Raw genomic sequence first — 20,599 nt, forward strand, 5'->3', positions numbered from 1 at the left:
AAGGGTCCAGAAAACAGTTCCTCAGAGTATGCCGGTTCAAATGCCAAATTTTGGCGGGAGGGGGCAGACTGGGGGGAAGGAGGCTGAGGTGAAGCTGGAGGAGTGCCGATTTCGGTGACATGGGTGGACTGCGTGGAAGACTGACTGGTTGACAAATGGCTAGAAGCATTGTCCGCAATCCACGACGTCACCTCTTCGCACTGTTCTGGCCTCAACAGTGCTCTACCGCGAGTCCCAGTAACTTGAGACATGATGAACCTAGGGAGTGTACCTCTGCGGCGTTCCCCTGCTCCCCCATCAGCAGGTGGTGTTTCACCCCGCCCAGGACCACGGCCTCTGACCCCTGCAGTAGTTGGACGCCCACGTCCCCGCCCTCATCCTCTACCCCTAGCCCTCGGGTTAAACATTTTCCAAATTAAAGTGTAAACTTGAAAAAAAAATAATTTGTGTTTATTTTTTTTTAGTTTTTTTAACAAAACGATGCTATCCTATTGCTATGGCTAGTTTCTAACCTACACTGACAGCACACAACTGGATTTTGTGCTTTGCAAGATGAGTTTGAGCTATAAAATGAAATACAGCTAAAAAAAAAATAAATCAGCAGACTCTGCCTAATTCTACTCAAACCCCTAATAAATTTTCCCACTTTGGTGTTTGAGGTGGATATGTGTGTCACTAAGAGCTAAACACAACGGTAGCAAGTCCCCCTGCAAATTCCTCACAATATGGTACTAGCTGCACTACTAGTGCCAGCAAGCAATAAGTATAACGTTATTGTAGCCCTAAGAAGGGCTGTTGGGTTCTTGGAGAATCACTCCTGCCTAACACTATTCTAATAGAACACCCTAACGCTTTCCCTGACCAGCAGCAGCTCTCTCCCTAGCGGCATCCAGACACAGAATGATCCGAGCAGCGCGGGCAGCGGCTAGTCTATCCCAGGGTCACCTGATCTGGCCAGCCAACCACTGCTATCGACGTGTAAGGGTACCACGTCATGCTGGGTGGAGTGCAGAGTCTCCTGGCTTGTGATTGGCTCTGTTTCTGGCCGCCAAAAAGCAAAACGGCGGGAGCTGCCATTTTCTCGAGCGGGCGAAGTATTCGTCCGAGCAACGAGCAGTTTCGAGTACGCCAATGCTCGAACGAGCATCAAGCTCGGACGAGTATGTTCGCTCATCTCTATTTATAACCCATCGGTATACATGAGCTATCCACCTGCGTGCAAGAGCAAACTCCACGGTACATGATTATATCTTCATTTGTATTTTTTATCAAAGGCACAGATGCGCACTTGGGCCCTATAGTGCCATTTGTGCCCCTTTTTAGCCCAGCCTGATATCTAATAAGGTGTTATACACTGGTATGCATACCATAATATTGTACCTTATTGCATTTTTTTATCTGATGTATCATCTGACGTACCATATATTGTGTTTTAACCCCTTAACGCTGAAGCCACTTTTCACCTTCTTGACCCGGCCCATTTTTTCAAATCTGCCCTGTGTCAGGTTATTTGAAAAATTTTGGTGGTATGTTTTGCATTTATTTATGAGAAAATCAGATATTTGGTGAAAATTTGGAAAAATTTTAGATTTTTGAACTTCAAAATGTTCTACTTTTTCCATACATAGTCATAACCGCAAAAAAACGTAATAACTAACATTCACTAAATGTCTAATTTATGTGGACATGGTTTTTTTATGCATACTCTTATTTTTGTAGGATGTTATGGGCCTTTGAACGTTAGGTGCGATTTTTCACATTTTCATAAAAACGCAAAATCCTGCTATTGAGGGACCTGCTCAGGTTTCAAATCACTTTGAGAGACCTAAATAAAAGTAAACCCCATAAATTACCCCATTATAGAAACTACGCCCCTCAACGTACGTGAAACAACTTTTATGAAGTTTGTTAACCCTTTAATTGTTTTACAGGGGTTAAAACAAAATCGGATGCAATTTTGAAAGTAAAATTTTTTTGGCTACATTTTCAAAAAATGTACAAATTCTCAGTGGATAAAATACCAAAACGCTCCACAAAATTTGATGCCCAATCTCTCCCGTGTATAACAATACCCCATATGTGGTGGTATTGTATGGGCACACGCCAGGGCATCGAAGGGAGCTGCGCCATTCAGAGCAGATTATGCATTGTCAATTTTTATTGGCTATACAATCTTAATTTTTTTGGCAATTTGGACATAAAAGGGCTTATTTTCTGCGACATGAGATGCACTTTACAAATACTTCATTTTAGTGGGTCATTAGCTTATTGATGAGATTTTATTAACTCTTGAATGTATGGGTGAAAAGAAAATTGTCAATTTTGGTTTACTTTCTTTTCGTATTTTTGGGGGTCATAGACTGTACACTAAAAATACTATATTATCTTTATTCTATAGGGGATTACGATTACGGTGATACCTCATTTATATAGTTTTTCATTTATTTTTACAATTTTACTGGATAAAAACTAATATAGAGGAAATCTCATTTGTTTTTGCATTGCCATCTTTTCGGAGACGTAACTTTAATATTTTTTGGTTGACAGAGCTAGTTTAGGGCTTATTTTTTACGTGTTGAGTTGTTCTTTTCAGTGGTACCATTTTTGCGCACATAACTTTTTTTGATCACTTTTTAGAACATTTTTGTGTAGAGATTTAATGAAAAATGTACATTTTTGGCGTGTTTTTCGGGTTTTGTTTTTACGGCGTTCACCGAGCGGGTCCAATAATGTTTCTGAGTTATTGTACGGATTGTTACGGACGCGGCGATACCAAATATGTGGGGTTTTTTGGCGATTTTGTGTTTTTTTCACTTTATTGCATGTGTATAGGGAATATTTGTGTTTAGGGGACTCTAACTTCATTTAATTATTTTTATTAAAAAATTATTTTTTGTAATGTTTTAAACATTTTTATTAACTTTTACAGGTTAGCTTGAACAAGTGATCCATTGATCACTTGTTCAAGCTCTTCTTCACATTACACAGTGTAATACAGATGTATTACACTGTGTAAAGTAAGACACTGAGCATGCTGCGCATGGTGGTGGTGTAGGAAATAATTATGAGCGTCAGTCTAGTAATTAATGGGGGGAGGCATATTCAATGATTAATGGAAAGAGGTATTAATTAATTGGGCCAATATATATAAAATATTTCTTAAGGGGGGTGCAGTATATTAAATTATTAATTGAGTGTATTATGGATGCGGTCACATGTACCGCTATTTATTTTTAAACTTAAGTGCGGCCCTCCAACGGTCTGAGGGGGACAGTGAACGGCCCCCTACGTAAAAAGTTTGGGGACCCCTGCTCTAAACCTTTGTTAAAGTAATATCTAAATCAAATTGGTTTGCCAAGTAATGAGGTCATTGTTCCGATAACAGGCTATTCCTTGCAGATGCCATTGATGCCTATGGGCCTGTTCACACATCCATCTTTTACAGATATGCAGACAGTGAGCAAAAACTTGCAGCTGCAGCATGCACTATTTTTTTTTCCTCACATGCAGACCACGGACCTCAATAAGTCAATGGATCCGCCCAGAAAAAAAAATAAAAAAGTCCAATGCACGGACGACATCTGTATGCCGTCCATTTATTATAAAATGTTGCTAGGCAACTAACTGGGTAAGAAGTAGATTAGAAAATCGTTTTTTTTGGTGGAAAAAAAAAAAACTGCGCAAACAATATGGGATGAATACAAACACCAAAAATCTGCATTTTTTTTTTGTGCAGCCGAAACGCCATCTACTTTACAAGAGGAAAACTGAACAAATGAGATTGCATGAAGAACACACAGAGACCCCATAAGGAATAAAAACAGCCACAAAGAAGAAAGGTTAAAATCTTCATTAATACACTGAAAATATGACAGAACTCATGCTTTTTCTTTAAAATCAAAAATACAAAAATTAAATGTTTTCCTAAAAACTTACTAAAAAAAACTCCTTACTTTAAGGAGTGACTTGAAAATGAATCCATGTGTAAATTTATACAATAAAATGGCATACAGTTAAACAGGTAATATACATAGAAACAAAAAAAAGGATGAACAGCCTCCTCTGTAGAGCTTTCATTTCCAATACTGTACTCTCTGAACAAGCTTACAAAATACAAACCTTTTTTTTCTCTTTATTTTTTAGAAAAAGGAGGAGAAAAAAAAAATGAAAAGGAAAAAAAGTGCCTTCTCTTCTTTCTTTACACGGCGAGTGCACCACTGAAACACGGTGCACCCGCCAGAAACGGCAAGCGACCTTGCACCCACAACTTCTGCACTTCTTCCCTGCAGGACAGAGCACCCACCATATTTATATTAGCTGCATCAGTACCAGAGCTGTGGATGGATACGTATAGGAGGGAGAGGCTGCGCGGATACATGTGACAACGTAATTATATATATATTTATATGTGTGTGTGTGATGGGTGTACGGATCTGCGGTGCAGACAGAGAGGCTACCCCTGGCCTAGTGGCAGGATATACATCCCCTTCTATCCTGCACGGCAGGCACCACACCTTCTGTACAGACCTCCACGTTTCCTCTCTCTCTCTACTTTGCCTTTTAAAAGCTTTTATCTTTTTAAAAAGGTACTAGAATGGATTACACATAAAATATAAAACATATATGTATTTCTAAATGGAGCTTACATGGATTGAACCTTAAAGAATTGAATTATAACTATAAAACAAAAAAAAAAAAGCACATTATGCAAGCAGAGGATAGGGAACAGCCAAACATATCATACAAAAATAAAAAATAAAATTTGGCTACTAGAACAGATTGAAGCGACTGAAATACACGGAATGGATAATGAATAATCTACACTAATCAGGATCACTGTGTAGGCGGTATAATCCGAAAATTGAGGGGAAAAGAAAAAAATACTCTGTTCCTGCTGACACGGACAAACTATTCAACAGCGGACAGGATGCGATCTGCAGCTCACCGACAGCAGGGATTCTCTCGGAGACATAACAATTCCTGGGAGGAGGCCAAGCTGCCCAGTGATGTGCCACCAAACCAGTCACAACACGTCACGGTGAAACCGTTCCTTTTTTTTTTTTTTACCCCCCATATATAATTATTTTTTTCAATTTTTTTTACTTTTTTTGACAGCAAAGTAAAGAAATGCCTTCAGCAGTTATGGCAAATGGTTGTGTACATGTATGCTTCAGTCCCGTGGTTTGTGCAGCTTTGCTCCCCTGCAGGCATCTGAAAGCTGCCCCACCCCTGTGGTCAGGGGATCCTGCAGGTACTTCATTGTCCCTCTAATCTGGCGGCAAACAGTCATGTAAGCGAAATCTGTCTCTGATGTGAGGCCGCACATCCTCATTCTGCATAAGAAAACAGAAAATATTGCATTTAATAGTTATTCTTTAGCCATTCACACACTTATCAGACAAGGTTAAGGCTAAATGCATAGGACAGTGAAAAACCAATGTGGCAATTTTCTTTTTTTCCTCGATGGACACATTGCTGCATTATATGCAATACTGTAAATAATTAAAAAACATAGTAGCACATATCCTAGTTAGAATTAACTATATAATTCATGAAATTATATAGAAATTATATGTATACATTGTTACATGAAAAACAGATGCCAAAGGAATGCAGATCAATCATGAATAATGGATGTTAGCATCCATTCTCCACAGCCAGGAATCATCTCGTGTCCGTCTAGCTTAATTGTCCATATTATAGGGGCTGTTCTATATTCAATACGTATTACCTAACCCGTGAATAGGTGATAAATGTCCAATTGCTGGGGGAATGTGGGGTTTTTATATCCTCCATAGGGTGTGTGGATTCTCCATTCTGGGACATCCCTTTTAAACTCAGTTGTATTATATTGTAGTTAGGTGTAATGTGGATTGTAATCTGTATCTCTTAAGAGTAGAGAAAGGATTTCTGCTGCACACTAAAATCCGTGGGATATGCAGGTGCTCTGGAGAGGGTCCTAATCCCTTAAAGTATAGGAAATTTGTAAACTCCAGTCACACTATTTGTGTTGCAAATTTTGATTTTTATTATACAAACTTCCAAACGTGATGTATCGGTCAAGCAATTGAAGCGCCTTTTCCAAATAGCGGCGGAGACCGCCATTCCAGCATGACTGCCCCAATTTTGCTATATGCAAACAGCATTCCTATATTCTTGTGCAAACAGTCTGATGAAGGACAATTGCTTGACCGAAACGTCACTTTTGAAAGTTTGTATAATAAAAATCAAAATTTGCAACAAACAGTGTGAGGAGTTTACAAATTTCCTAATCTGCATCTCTATGATGCAGGAAGGAGCAATGAAGAAGAACTTGTATAGAATAAATGTCTCTGCAGGTGACCAGAAAACCTGCTGGTAGCCTGGAAGTGCGAAAAAACTTCTCCACACCTTGCACCGAGTTTCCACAGTATAAACTCATCCAAAATCATTGTCCTCTGTGCCTGTGTGTGCCGAACTAGTCTTCAAACCTGTATATACAGAAGGGTCAGGCTTACCAGTTCTACAAGCTTCTCCAGGAACGGGACAAGCTTCAGCAGCTCCTTGTCATTTTTATCCATAAACCAACTCTCAATGGGAATACCGTTCGAAAGCTGGAAGAACAGAACAAAGTTTCAGATATTAGGATTCAGAACCCAACATAATCAATATTATTCTCACATTATTCAAATATATGCACACAATAAATGATATGTACCTGGTATGCAAAGGCTTGTGGTGAGTTATCAATGATGATTGTTTTAGAAAGATCCCTCCCCAGGATGTTCAGGTCTTTAATATAATTCCCTTGGACACATACACAGTGCTCTCGAAACAGTCTGTGTCTGAGGAACAAGGAGATATATCAGTTTCAGAGAGTCGCAATGGACATCATAGAGCAATCAATAATTCTGCTGCTTGAAGAGTGAGCCTACCTGACCAGCCGCTTTTTGGGATCCAAAATATTCAGTAATTTGTCTGCATAGACTTTCTTTGAGGCCGTAAAAAGGATTATCTGGGAAATACAAGAATAAAATATTTCAACAAAAGAGGGACTCTATAATAAAAAAAATATTCAGAATGTTCTGAGAAGTGCTTTCTCACAGTAGCCTTAAATTTTAGGACCATAACAGTGAGTGAAAACAGGACATCAATAGATTTGGATGTGAGACTATGGAGATGTATCAGTCAGTCTACGCCAAAACACTGCAGTAATCTTCACCGGAAATGCCGTGCAGCATATTTATTGAAGGCTTATGATAGTTTTCCAGACACATCTGAAGAAGGGCGAGTCCTCAGTATAGCTTTTCAGAAAATGGCCCAGTCACCAGAAAAACCAATAGTGTGCCGCAAACTAGACCAACTAATAGGAAGTACAGAGTATGACTCTGTACTTTGGGCGCTATCTTCCGTTACAAGGTTAAATACAGTATAAAACCACTATTATATTTTGATATATTTTTATATTTGATATTTTGATAGATCAGGCATTTTCGGACACGGCGATACCCAATGTGTTTATGATTTTTACTGTTTATAGCAGTTCTAGGGAAATGAGGTTTTTTTTTTTTTTAACTTTTTTTTATTTTTACTTTCACCGTTTTTCAGACCCCCTAGGGTACTTTAACCCTAGGTTGTCTGATTGATCATACTACAGTATGGCAGTATATGGGGATATTCCACCTCATTCATTAAAATGTGCAAATCGCACATTGTAATGAATGGGTTAAAACGAGACAGCCTCGGGTGTCCGGAAGACCCAGGCTGTCATGGCGACCGATCGTCACTCCCCGATGACGTCACAGGGAGCGTCAATAGTCACCAAGCTGGCGGCGCCCACGCTAGCACCTATAGCGGTTGACACCGGTAAGTCTTTGCTCCAATATGCAGCAAAGACTCACCGGCTATGGAGAGGGCTCAGCCCTCTCCATGTACCCGCACCCGATAAGGGGTTAATCTGCCGCAGTACAGAACTGTCCAACTCTCCTCTGCACTGGTCTAAACACAAACACATTAATACATCTACACCGATCTGCGTATGTTGTCTTTTCTGACATTCTGAACCAAGCATAGAAATTACAGTATCTTTTTAATTTCTTTTTTAATATTTAGTAGGGAAATTCTTTATAGTGCTTAAATTATTGGATTGGATTATAGGATTAAATATATTTTTAAAAGAAAATAACTTACCTCATAAATCTGAGACATACGTTCTAAGAACTCACGAAAGAAAGGCCTTAACCGCACGTAAACCTAATACAGAAAAAAAAAAAAAAATTTTTATTAAATGTCTTCAGCTTTTATTCATTTCCCAAAATTCAAAAACCTACATTATTATCTGTTTCACTTATTTCAGCAGCTACTTCTACTGTAAGCTTCTGTAGGTTGAAAACCCTAAGTCAAAGGAGACTCCCACCTGGTAAATGACATCTTGGAAGAGGACTGGAAATGTCAGGGCTGCGTCTTCCAGCTCATTGAGGCTGCAGTGAACCAGTGTCTCATCCTGGGGGAAAAAAAAATATGTTAAACCAGGTTCCAAAAATAAAGATTGCCAATGAAGTAAGTTTATACAAGTTAAAACTTACCAGGTCCAGGACAAGGGAAAACTCTGGTGTACTCCTGGTCTTTAAGGGGAGAGCTGGCTTCCTGTTGAGTTGCTCTTCAGTCAGGGGTGGTACGTGCTTGATGAAATAGTATCTACAGTGGAGAGGAGCATTATTTATTTCCCCCCATATAGTATGGAATAGCTGCATAAAAGATCTACAAAGTTTTCAAGAATGTATTGCCGTCCTGTTGGAAAAGCTTTGCACTGGAAATTTTGATATAAAATTGATAGAAGTATGGATTTTACCCTATATCTACTAGATGGAGGAAGCTATATTAAAAGTTGGGGGTCTGACATCTGGAACCCAGCAATCTGAAGAATGGGAGTTGTGTTCTTACTAATTGGAGGGCCAGGTTTAGCATGTGCCCACTAGAGTGCTGGAAAGTGCAAAATACAGTGCTGTGTCTAGTGCTGCCATAGCAGCAAGAATAGTAATAATCTTTATTTATATAGCGCCATCATATTCAGTAACAGGATCCCCGTTTCCCAATTTTGATTGGGGTGTGTTCTTGTGAACTACAGGAGGTCTGCAGCAGTTGGACACCTTCAAATTTATTATCCCCTACCCTGTGGAAAAGCTTGGCACAAAACCTTTAAGGCCGACTTTTCTCTAACACAAACATGGTACAAAATATTTATGCTGGTTTCTACTCACAACCTGTGCCACGTTTCAGACATTCAAATTACTAAATCTCCTTTAGTCTGTGGCTACACAATTCGACTTTGCAGAATGTTACCTGCAGAACTACACAGACTAAAGCAGAAACATTTGCTACAAAGACTGATCAGAACGCCTTTTTGTGTCATGTTTACAGAAAAAAAATATATATAATGAAAGAATAACGCAAGCAGTAGAAGAATGTCCAAAGTGTTTTTGCGGTTTGCTAAGGAGCATAAAATGTAAGCTATAACACACAAGAGAAATGTAACTCACGGGTCAAACACCTCCCAGTCTTCTTCATATGCTGCTTCAGCATGTGCCGAGGAATAACCACTATCTGGAGACACAGGCGCTAAAAGAAACAACAAACATTATGTTCAATTCTCTATATTCAACAGACCAAATAAATAAAAGATGGATGGAGAATATGTATATAGCAAGTCATATGGGCACTAGAAAGAAAGGACTTCATGCTCATCTATTTTAGGACTATAGGTTCCAGTGAGATAAAGGGACAGATTTATACAAATTGTTGTAAGATAAGACAGAGGAATGCTGCAAAAGCTTAATGTAAGTGTCTGATACTGGATGAGAAATCTGTCATAGTACTAGACTGTCTTGTCGTACTGTGCACTTCCTACTAGATGCCTTACTTTACGCTAGAAAACTAGGACAAAATGTTGTCGGGTCAGCGGTATTTTTGATGCACTGAACTTTTTGGCACAAGACCACTGTCCTTTTGTCGAACTAGTCGTAGGACCGCCAGAAAACTAGAACTCTATAAATGTAGTGCAGACAGTTTTTTTCTAATGCAAAAAAAAAATAATTCTGTGCTTTTCACACCAAAATATATTACATATATAAAAGGTCACCAACCTGTTAACGCCGGGATTTCGCGCTCAGGGGAATCATCACTGGCCTCTAGCCAGCTATTGGCTCCTGTACGGACAGGTGTCACCTGACTTGGATAGGATGTCCCATTAGTGGATGTGGTGGTGCTGGTACTGATTTCATCCACCTGCTCCATTTCTAATTGTTTCACTATCTCTTCAGCCTCCACTGCTTGTCCTGGAGAGTCAGATCCAGACGTGCCTAAGATACAGATAGTTTGGTTTTAGCGTTCTGCTAAATAAGGTTAGAAAACACTGCACAATTTGGTTCATTTTATGCCAAGGTGGAGTTGCAATTACTATATTATCTCTACCACCAGTGTATTTACATAATTCACTTACCATTTTTATTTGCTGGTGAGAAAAAGTTGAAGACCGGAGAAAAAATGGTCCCCAGCAGTGTGGTCCTGGGTGGGCTGGTTGCAACAGATGCATCGTCCAGCTTTCCATTCTGCTTCAGATGTGGAGGGGTCACCTCATAGCTCGCAGCTTCTAATAGACAGGACAGTAAAATGTAAATATAAAATGAGACCTACTACAAGAAAAAGATTCAGAACAATATAGAGGAACTTTAGTAACGGTGCAATGGGGCCTGGGCTTTACCTCCATTAACTTGACTTTTCCGCCGGACGCGTGCAATGGGCTTGCTTGGTTTGTCACCGGTGCGTGGAGTTGAGGTGATGAGGTTGTTATCGAGGTCACGCTCCACTCTGCTTCTCTTGGCGGGGTTCTCTCGATCCTCCTAACAATAAAATTTAAAAAGAAATTAAATAAGTTGTCAAGTTAAGTATGCTTTTTAGTTTATCAACATACCTCATGCTTACAAATAGCTGTTCCAAGACACACAACCTATAAACATGCATGATTAGTCTAAAGCAGGGGTCTCAAACTCAATTTACCTGGGGGCCGTTGGAGGTAGATTCTGGGTAAGGCTGGGCCGCATCAAGTTTTCCACACAAAATGCGCTTACAAAATATCATTATTCAGATTCAAATGTCACGGCGTCTCCCAGTGCAAGGAAAGCCCCAAGCTGGGAGACGTGTTTTCTCTATGAACGCGTCCTGTGTACCGAGGGGTCCCAAGCTCCTACCGCACTGAGCCCAGTCAGGGACACTCCATTGGATATTACGTCTTTCACTGAGCACCCCAAATGACATGTCTACTTTATTTTTTGGGTCGGTACGATTAAGGGGATACCAAATTTGTATAGGTTTTATAATGTTTTCATACATTTACAAAAATTAAAACCTCCTGTACAAAAATATTTTTTTTTATTTTGCCAAATTCTGGCGCTAATAACTTTTTCATACTTTGGTGTACGGAGCTGTGGGTGCTGTCATTTTTTGCGAAATTTGATAATATGTTCAATGATATCATTTTTAGGACTGTACAACCTTTTGATCACTTTTTATAGATTTTTTTATATTTTTCAAAATGGCAAAAAAGTGCCATTTTCGAATTTGGGCGCTATTTTCCGTAACGGGGTTAAACGCACTGAAAAACCGTCATCATATTTTGATAGATCGGGCATTTTCGGACGCGTCGATACCTGATATGTTTATGATTTTTACTGTTTATTTATATTTATGTCAGCTCTAGGGAAAGGGGGGTGATTTGAAATTTTAGGTTTTTTTATTATTATTTTTTTTTTTTAAACTTTTTTTTATTTTTATTTATACTATTTTTCAGACTCCCTAGGGTACTTTAACCCTAGGTTGTCTGATCGATCCTATCATATACTGCCATACTACAGTATGGCAGTATATGGAGATTTTCCTCCTCATTCATTACAATGTGCTATCAGCACATTGTAATGAAGGGGTTAAAACGAAATAGCCTCGGGTCTTCGGAAGACCTGAGGCTACCATGGAGACGGATCTCCGCCCCCCGATGACGTCACGGGGAGCGGTGATCCCAGGTAAGATGGCGGCGCCCATGCGCCGCTATCTTTTTGAGGCTGCCGGCAGCTTTGTCGGCAGCCATCGCTGTGAAAGCACCCGCGATCGGTGCTAGCACCGATCGCGGGTGTTACCGGTAAGCCTTTGCTGCAATATGCAGAAAAGACTTACCGGCTATGGAGAGGGCTCAGCCCGTGAGCCCCCTCCATGCAGCGGGACCAGGTGGGGGCCGCAAAATATTGCCGCGAGTTTGAGACCCCTGGTCTAAAGTAACGAGTTACCGCGGCATTTCCTTAAAACAATGTGTTTCTTTATTTCATCTTTTTAAAACATCAAGGATTTAAAAACGGAGGTGCTCAAAACGCGTAGGCTTGACTCCTACCTAATGCTTGACAATTTAAAAAGATGAAATAAAGAAACACATTGTTTAAAAGGAAGCGGTAATGCGTCACTTTGGACTAATCAAGATTTTCCCCTGAACCCTGACATGCTGAGTTGGACTTACCTTTGTCGTGCTGCCTTTGATGAAATTTTTGATGGTGGACAGCAGACCAGTGTCTGGCTTGGACAACTTTTCTGCCAGTGGGGAGCTCTCCTCTTCCTCCTCCTCTTCTGAGTGCTTCCTCTTAGTACGTGCAGTGCGTCCGGCAGGTCCGTGACTGCTGCGCGGAGACCCCTTCCGCGTCCTTAGCCTCATCTTTATGAGCGCCACATAAAAGCTGTGAGAAAGGAGAATACACATGACCGTCAATGTATCATGCGAAGCAAGAAAGTTATTGAATCAATGCCAGGCCCTGCCCCTTCAACATCATGGCTGTAAATGGTCAGGTGCGTGGACAAAAAGAGTCTCTGATCCAATAAATGCCCTAACATGACACCATTGTTGGTTTTGGAAACATTATGGACCCGACGGAACCCCTTTAACAATAAGGTGTCTATTCATGCAATACAATAAATCACTCAACCATATACAAAACAAGCAGCCGAGAAAAGCGATATCATGAGAATAGAACAAGTGAGAGAGTCCTGCTGTTAACAATACGCCTCTTTATTAATAAGTGGGCCTTAACAGTCCCACACCAGCCGCTAAGCCCTTGTGGTGACACCCTGTATGGATTTACCTTATGAACAAGTAGATGGTTACATATCGGGGGTGATTTATTACATTTCCAGGAGGATAAACAGAGGAATGATAGAACACAAACTTTTTACTAAAAGAAACATATCTATAGATGTGATGATAAAATCCCAGTGTAATCACACCCACCCAAACACGGCCCTGTCACCGAGTCACAAAGCTAAAGGGCAATATAGGCAGCCCCCAAGTTATGTACAGGATAGGCTCTTTAGGTTTATTCCAAAGTTAAATTTATATGCAAGTCGGAACTGTATATTTTATAATTGTAGCTCCAGGCAAAAAATTCTTTTTTTGTTTCTATGATGATTCAATCTTAAAAGTTTTATGTTGTCATGGGAACAAGGAATAAGACTTAATTACAGACACCTTGCAGCTGATAATCGCAGCCTGGGACTAAAGCACCCAGAGAGCTTTACCAGAGGTCAGTCTAAGTCGGGGACCGCCTGTAATGATAAAAACTGAATTTTCCCTAAAATGACAAAGTAAGCAAGGTCTGGAGAGCACGGAAGTTCCCTACACAAATTTTACCAGTGATGTGGCTAAGGGGACAAGAGACTCATTTATTACTCTTACAGGGCTTACAGGGATCTGGAAGTAACCTCCATGTTTACTATAAGCTCCACAAAATGATGCTCGAAATTACTATTATTCTGCTACAAGAGAAGGAAAACCTGTCGACCCAGACTGGCGCTCAGTCCACATCCCACACATCACCTGCTCTAGTTGGCCGCCCGCTGCCACACTCCTGCCATTAAAGGATGTGCAGAGGGGATCTGCTACCAACACCTGCAATCCTTCTTTTTACTAGTCAGGATACACACAATAGGGGGCAAATTCACTTTTATAAAGCTGATGGGCTATACACATCCATAGAGCTCCTAAGTGTCTGTACAAATTGGAGCAAGGTCGGGCCGAATTTGTCTTCACCAAAACAGAACACGGACTGTGAGCTGCGTGGAGTGTCATATCTGTTCATCCTCCTAAAAATGTATGAATAAATCAACTGGGTGTCATCATTCCCCAACGTCAAGAGAGGAACCCAATGAACGACAAGCTGGTCAGCACTGACTGACAGGTCCCCATGACTTACACAATATCATGGCCTAATTGTCAATGGCACCCACCATCTTCACACAAAACAAGAGAGCTACTGTTATCCTACACTTTATTAATCCCAATCTTGTGCCCGCACTAATATTTGGGGCAATGTATTTAAATCAGTGTTATACATGACATAACGTACACTGAAGAGGTGTCAGATTTAGTCAGAGGCAGGAACCATGCTCCAAAAATCTAGATCTTTTTTTCTATTTTAATAGATCTTATTTCTATGTTCATACAAAATTCTTCTTTTAGAGGTCTGGTGCTTTAATTTTAAATTCATTTCTTCAAATTATTAAAGGGGGTGCACATCATTTGCAGAGTAGCACCTTCTGTGCTGGAACGGAACCGATTCATGTGGTTTCAGGTTGTGAGTATTAGTACAACACAACAATTTGTTTTAAAAAAAAAAAAACCTTTTACGTTACGCGGCTTAGCTGTAATGGGATTAATTCGGCCCTGCAGATAGTTTTGAGATTGTTCAGATTAGTGAAAATTTGATATTGGCTCCAACGCAGGAAGGGACCCAACCTCACTACTGGGAGATGGACAAGCAGGATATACTGAAGACATAGGGGAAGGTGTCCCACTGAACAGGACACACAACTATACTGTAAGGCCTCACGCACCGCCCTGTGGCCAAGCCGACAATGTCATTTTCTATTGACATCAGAGGTGTGAACAGTACTCAATCGCCAACAAAGAAACCTTTAAGAAAATCTACCATGACAAACCAGGGACACTTATCAGGGATCTGGGCACCGTGACTGTGGTGATCTACTAGTAGTTATTATCTATGGCAGCCTTCCTTCTAAAATCAACTTTAGACAGGAGGGCTCTGGGGGTGTTACCAGGCCCCCTCTGTGCTCAGGCTTCACATGCTGTTTCACTGTGCAGGAGCACTGCCCCCTCCCACTGTGTGTTCCATACTGCCGAGATCAGAGCAGGAATTGGAAGGGGGAAGTGGACAGGGAGCAAGGCAAGAGAGTAAAAGCCGGCAAAACTGCAGAATGGAGGGGCTCTGGTAATGCACAGGAGCACTTACGGCTCATTAGCGTAATGATAAAAGTTGATTTTAGAAGGAAGGAGGCCATGAATAACTAATATAAAGTCACGGTTCCTGGAATTAGAAGTAGGTATTCCTGCTATTTCCCCCCCCCACCTCTATGAATTTTAGCACCAAGAAACCTTTTGTTTCCATTTTACTTTTAACTTCCCACTTTCCTAAAGCATAACTTTTTCCATGTACAGAGTCATAGTAGGGCGTGTTTTCTGAAGGACACATTGTACTTCCTAGCGGCACCATGGCCCTCTGCAAGTGAAGTAAAAGAAGCCTACAAATATGTGCGAAACGCAACTGCGCCTTTTCAGAGGGTTTGCCAAACACCAGAGGCCAAGAATCGATGAAACAAGAGAAACACAGGACAAAAAAAAATTAATAAAATGTTGCAATTGCTAAATGCATCCTCCATCAACTTGATCCAATGGCTGCATTCACACGCAACAATTGTGTCCCAATTTGAAGTGCAATAAAAAAACTTTGAGGAAACATTTTCATTGTTAAACTTGCAATCGGAAACAAGCTCCATATATTATTCATATAAACAATGCACGGCTTGGATCGCAAGCCTTTCATTAAAAACGCATCTGTTATGGGGTAAAGCCCCTCCACTTGCAGCACTTGAGTTTCATAACGCAACACAAACACTGGGTGTGAATGCGCCCTATGGGTCACTATTATTGCTATAATCACTTCTAAATAAAAAAAAAAAAAAAAGGAAACTTCTCAAAAACTTGGTAAAAAAAAAAGCTATTTCTTTGTATCACCACATTCTGACAAGCATAGGTTTTTTTTGGATATTTTATTTTTATTGCAAATCCAATTTGTTGGGTGGAGCATGGGCATCTTAAATCCCTTTTTTTCCCCGGAAATTTTATACATATTAGGGTGATGTCACAAATGGCGTTTTTAGATTGTTTTGGGGCCGTTTTTAGTTAGTGCATGCGGTTTTTACGATCTGAAAAAGCATTCACTAAAAACGGCCCAAAAACGTGCTAAAAACGCCATGTGTGACATCACCCTTATTGTAGGAGAGAAGGGGGGTAAACTTTTAGACATTCTATTTTGTTATTTGTGTGGCGAGCTTATGGACCCCAAAAAGGATCTTGTGCAGACCTAATTGTAAACACTGGCAAACACGTGGTCCCTTCCGCTTTAACCTCTTAACCCCATTTTTTGTGAAATGAGCCGACGTTTTCATTGCTACAATTTTGAGGACTGTGCGACATTTTGATAATTTTTTTATTACATTTTTTATGTCATGTAAAAAGGTGTTAAAGTTGCGTTTTGGACATTTGGGCGCCATTTGCCGTGCCGGCCGTAATTGTTTTTATATTTTGATAGATCGAGCATTTTGGGAGCCGGCGATACCTTACTGTTTATTAGATTTTTTATCAGTTCTAGGGAAAGGGGGGTGATTTGAACTTTTAATATATCCGCCATGGATCGTGAAGGGGTAAAGCACGTGCAATCAGCTAAGCTCCTCCCTGCTGCCTACAGTTGATGCCACCGATGACATTTTTAAGCATGCGTTTTCAGTCTGTTTTTGATAGTTCTTCCCAATTATCTTAATAAAGAGGTTGTAAGAAGCCAAACACCTTAAACAGTGAAAAACAGATGCGTTTTAAATACACAACCTTTTAAAAGGACTGAAAACACATGCTTAAAAACAGACGAAAACACCATGTGTGGCATCACCCTATGAGGTGCGGTTCTAAACAAATTCAGCGTGTGAACACCACCTTTGATTAAAAAAAATATATTGTGATTAATCTGTGTATAATAACAATAATAATATTTATTTATATAGAACCTAAAATTCCGTAGGGCTTTACAAATCAGTGTATACTAACCTCCGACTCCAGAAGACCTCAAGGTCATCACAGGTGAAAGGATTTACACATCTGCACTCATTCACTTCCCCTGCCTCATTAAGGCTTCATTCACACCTGGTTATTTCCATTGTTTTCTTCCATCACAGAAGTGGAACAATAGATAACTGCAGTGCCAATGTACTACACAATGTGGGTCTCATAGATTAAACCCCCACCAATCAGATTCCCTCCTAAACTTGTGCATTGGACATATGTGTCACAACTCCTTTAAACCATAGAACTCCTGAAAGAAAGGGATTATCCAATTTGGATAACACCATTGTGCGGGCTATTACCAGCACTGCCTCCTCTATACAGAGGGGATCTGTGACTGCCCCGCAGCCTGTCAGTGGACACAGGTGGCGCTGTCTGCCTGCTGTGCCCGCACTATTCTCCCGGAGGTCTTGCTGGGAAGAGTCAGATCATAAACAGGACAATAACAGAGTTTCACTAAAAGGAGACTCCATATAGACATAACATGAAGTGTAATGTACACAACGCTAATCTAATGCATTCCTATGGATATGACCACTACGTGCCCTCCCTCCAGCAGTTATTGTCCAGGGAAGAGTAAATAGTACTGCAAGTTGTTGTAAATGTATAATATGTGCTACACACCCCCTGCCCATGTGTACAAAACACAGACAGGGGAACACCACTATACAGCTTGGTAAACAAACACCCCCTCCAATACTATGTGCACTACTATATACACACACATATACATACAGGTAAACTACCCCCCCCCCCCCCCCCCCGCTATTTACACTACTATATACATCCAGAAAAATACACCCCACACACTGCAAACTATGTACACTACTATATACTCACACGAGTACAATCCCACCACTAAAATATATATCACAGACCTGTTTGCACATAAATCTATGCACACTAGCACCCCCCAAAATAAACAAAAAATAAAACAACAATTTACAGTACGCTATACATCCAGGTGCAATCCCTGACCACCACTATACATCTAAGCAAGACCCCACTACCAAACCCACTAACATACATCTAGGTATACACAGAAAGTTGTATACATCTACAAGCTTATATCACTGTTATATACATCCCAGTACATTGCACCCCCAACCACTATATATCAGGGTACTAAATACCAATGACCACCACCAATACTACTATATACATCCAGGTACACACAACCCCCACCAATATACATCTAGATAGACACACACAGCTGTATATAGGGGGAGCGGTTATGCACATCTATTCAACCCCCACCTCCAAATCTATGTACAATGCTATATACATTCAGGTGCAAACCCCAGCCATTACTGTATAGAACCAGCTAAACTTCCACACTATACTAAAACCCCAACCACCTATACTACTACTACTCCCCTCCACCAATACTACATACAACCAGGTACACAACATCGCCAACCACCAATACTACTACTGCTGCTGCTACTACACCCCCCCCCCCCTCACCCCCAATACTATGTACATCCAGGTACATAACACTGGCAACCATCTACACTACTACGTCCCCCCTCCACCAATACTACAACCTCCCCCCCCCCCAAATACTATATACATCCAGGCACATAACACTACCAACCACCAATACTACTACACCCCCAATTCTATGTACATCCAGGTACATAACATTGCCAACCACCTACATTACTACTACCCTCCTCCACCAATACTACAACCTTCCCCCACCCCAATACTTTATACATCCAGGTACATAACACCAGCAACGCTATATACATCCAGGTACATAAAACGACCAAAGACTAAATACCCCACACACTCGAATACTATAGACATCAAAGTACATAACACCAGCCACCAATACTACACCCCCCCCCCCATACTATATACCTACAGGTACATACCACCACCAGCCACCTATACAACTACACGCCACCATACTATATACACTCAGGTGCATAACACTGCCAACAACCAATACTACACACATCCTGGAGAATACAACCGCCAACCCCCTTATAATAATACACCCCCGACCCCCCATACTATACACCTACAGGTACATACCACCAGCAGCCCCCTATACTATACACGTACAGGTACATAACATCGCAGCCGCCAATACTCCATGTATCCAGGTGCACACAGCCCCCGCCTCCCCATAGCACTGTACACAATACTCAGCTCCATCTATATACATCGCACATACACACAACATGTCCCGTGTACACAGCGCGGTGGTCGCACACGCCAGTCACACAGATACCGCACCGGAGAAGGAGGCGGCTATGTGTGTACACACACCGAACCTCCCCAGGCCTCCCTCCCCTGAAGGCCTCTTCCCATCCATAGCCTTTCCTGATCCTCACCTGGAGTGTCCCGGTGGGTTCCGGGTAAGAAGCAATAAAATCACCGGGTGTTGCTGACTAGTTCTCCGCCTTCCCGGGCCCGGTGTCCTCCGTATCTCCCGACCGCGGCAGCTAAATCCCGGGCGCCATTTCCCGCCGACCGAGGGAACGCAGTACCCGGATACAAGGCAGTGCGCATGCGCGGCCAGACTGCGAGTAGGGAGGGGGGCGGAGGGAATGTGGAGGGAGGAGGGAGCTGTGTACAGTCTGAGGGAAGGGATGGAGCCGGCTCCACAATGTCCTGCTGCCCACATACACCTTGTACTAATATCTCAGCACCTGAGAGGAACCAGCTAAGGGTCTGGCACAGGAGGGGCATAGCCCATGTCTTGTGCCCTATAGTGTTAGCACTGGCACGGCGAGTGTTACCACATTGGCATCATATTATCAGTCAGTAAATAAACGTCGTATTTATCACACAACTAAAGGTCTACGTAAAACATCCAGTCTTGAATAAAAATAAAAAAATTTAAAATTTGTATACATGTTTTAAAAATCTATCTATCTAATCCATCTAATCTATCTATCACACATGCCCATAGGTCCATATTAGGCACCTGTACACACTATGCACCTCCAAGCAAGTAAAAAATCACCTCCATAAAGTCTATGTAGTGTTACTGGTTCACACCCCACAGATTTGAGGAACTGTCTGCAACCAAATATTTTTTATTTTCAGATGTGTGCGGTCATTGTTAGACAATAACCAGGATTCACCACAAGTCAATATATATTACGTTTGTCCTGGTCTCAGATGTAAGCATTAACCCTCTTTACATGAGAAGACATTGGCTACTACAAGTCGTATCCTGGCATCATGTAAATATATTGAAATGTGTGAGAACAAGCTATAACTTGCTTTGCAATGAATAAAATGTATAGTGAAAACCTGGGACACACATAGGACCTGCTGAGGGACTGACTACCTGCACATGCCTAGCGGATACAACAGCTTTGGTACCATGTACCTGTGTATTTTGGCACAGATTTTCTCTCCCTTCAAACTCAATGAAAG

At 41.1% G+C, this 20,599-nt stretch overlaps 1 protein-coding gene across 1 annotated transcript; it reads right to left on the reverse strand.

The window, feature by feature from the left end:
- Positions 1 to 3,835: 3,835 nt before the first annotated feature.
- CTDSPL2 (CTD small phosphatase like 2) lies at positions 3,836 to 19,679 on the reverse strand. Its single transcript, XM_072148776.1, has 13 exons — positions 19,546 to 19,679; positions 12,539 to 12,752; positions 10,739 to 10,877; positions 10,478 to 10,627; positions 10,122 to 10,337; positions 9,519 to 9,597; positions 8,565 to 8,676; positions 8,396 to 8,482; positions 8,170 to 8,232; positions 6,915 to 6,994; positions 6,698 to 6,824; positions 6,498 to 6,593; positions 3,836 to 5,333 (listed from the first exon to the last, which is right to left on the reverse strand). The coding sequence occupies exons 2-13, from the start codon at positions 12,728 to 12,730 to the stop codon at positions 5,268 to 5,270; spliced, it is 1,407 nt and encodes a 468-aa protein (XP_072004877.1). The 5' UTR covers positions 12,731 to 12,752; positions 19,546 to 19,679; the 3' UTR covers positions 3,836 to 5,267.
- Positions 19,680 to 20,599: the final 920 nt, after the last annotated feature.

This window comes from Engystomops pustulosus, chromosome 4 (genome assembly GCF_040894005.1).
Source record: "Engystomops pustulosus chromosome 4, aEngPut4.maternal, whole genome shotgun sequence".
NCBI classification, from domain to species: Eukaryota; Metazoa; Chordata; class Amphibia; order Anura; family Leptodactylidae; genus Engystomops; species Engystomops pustulosus.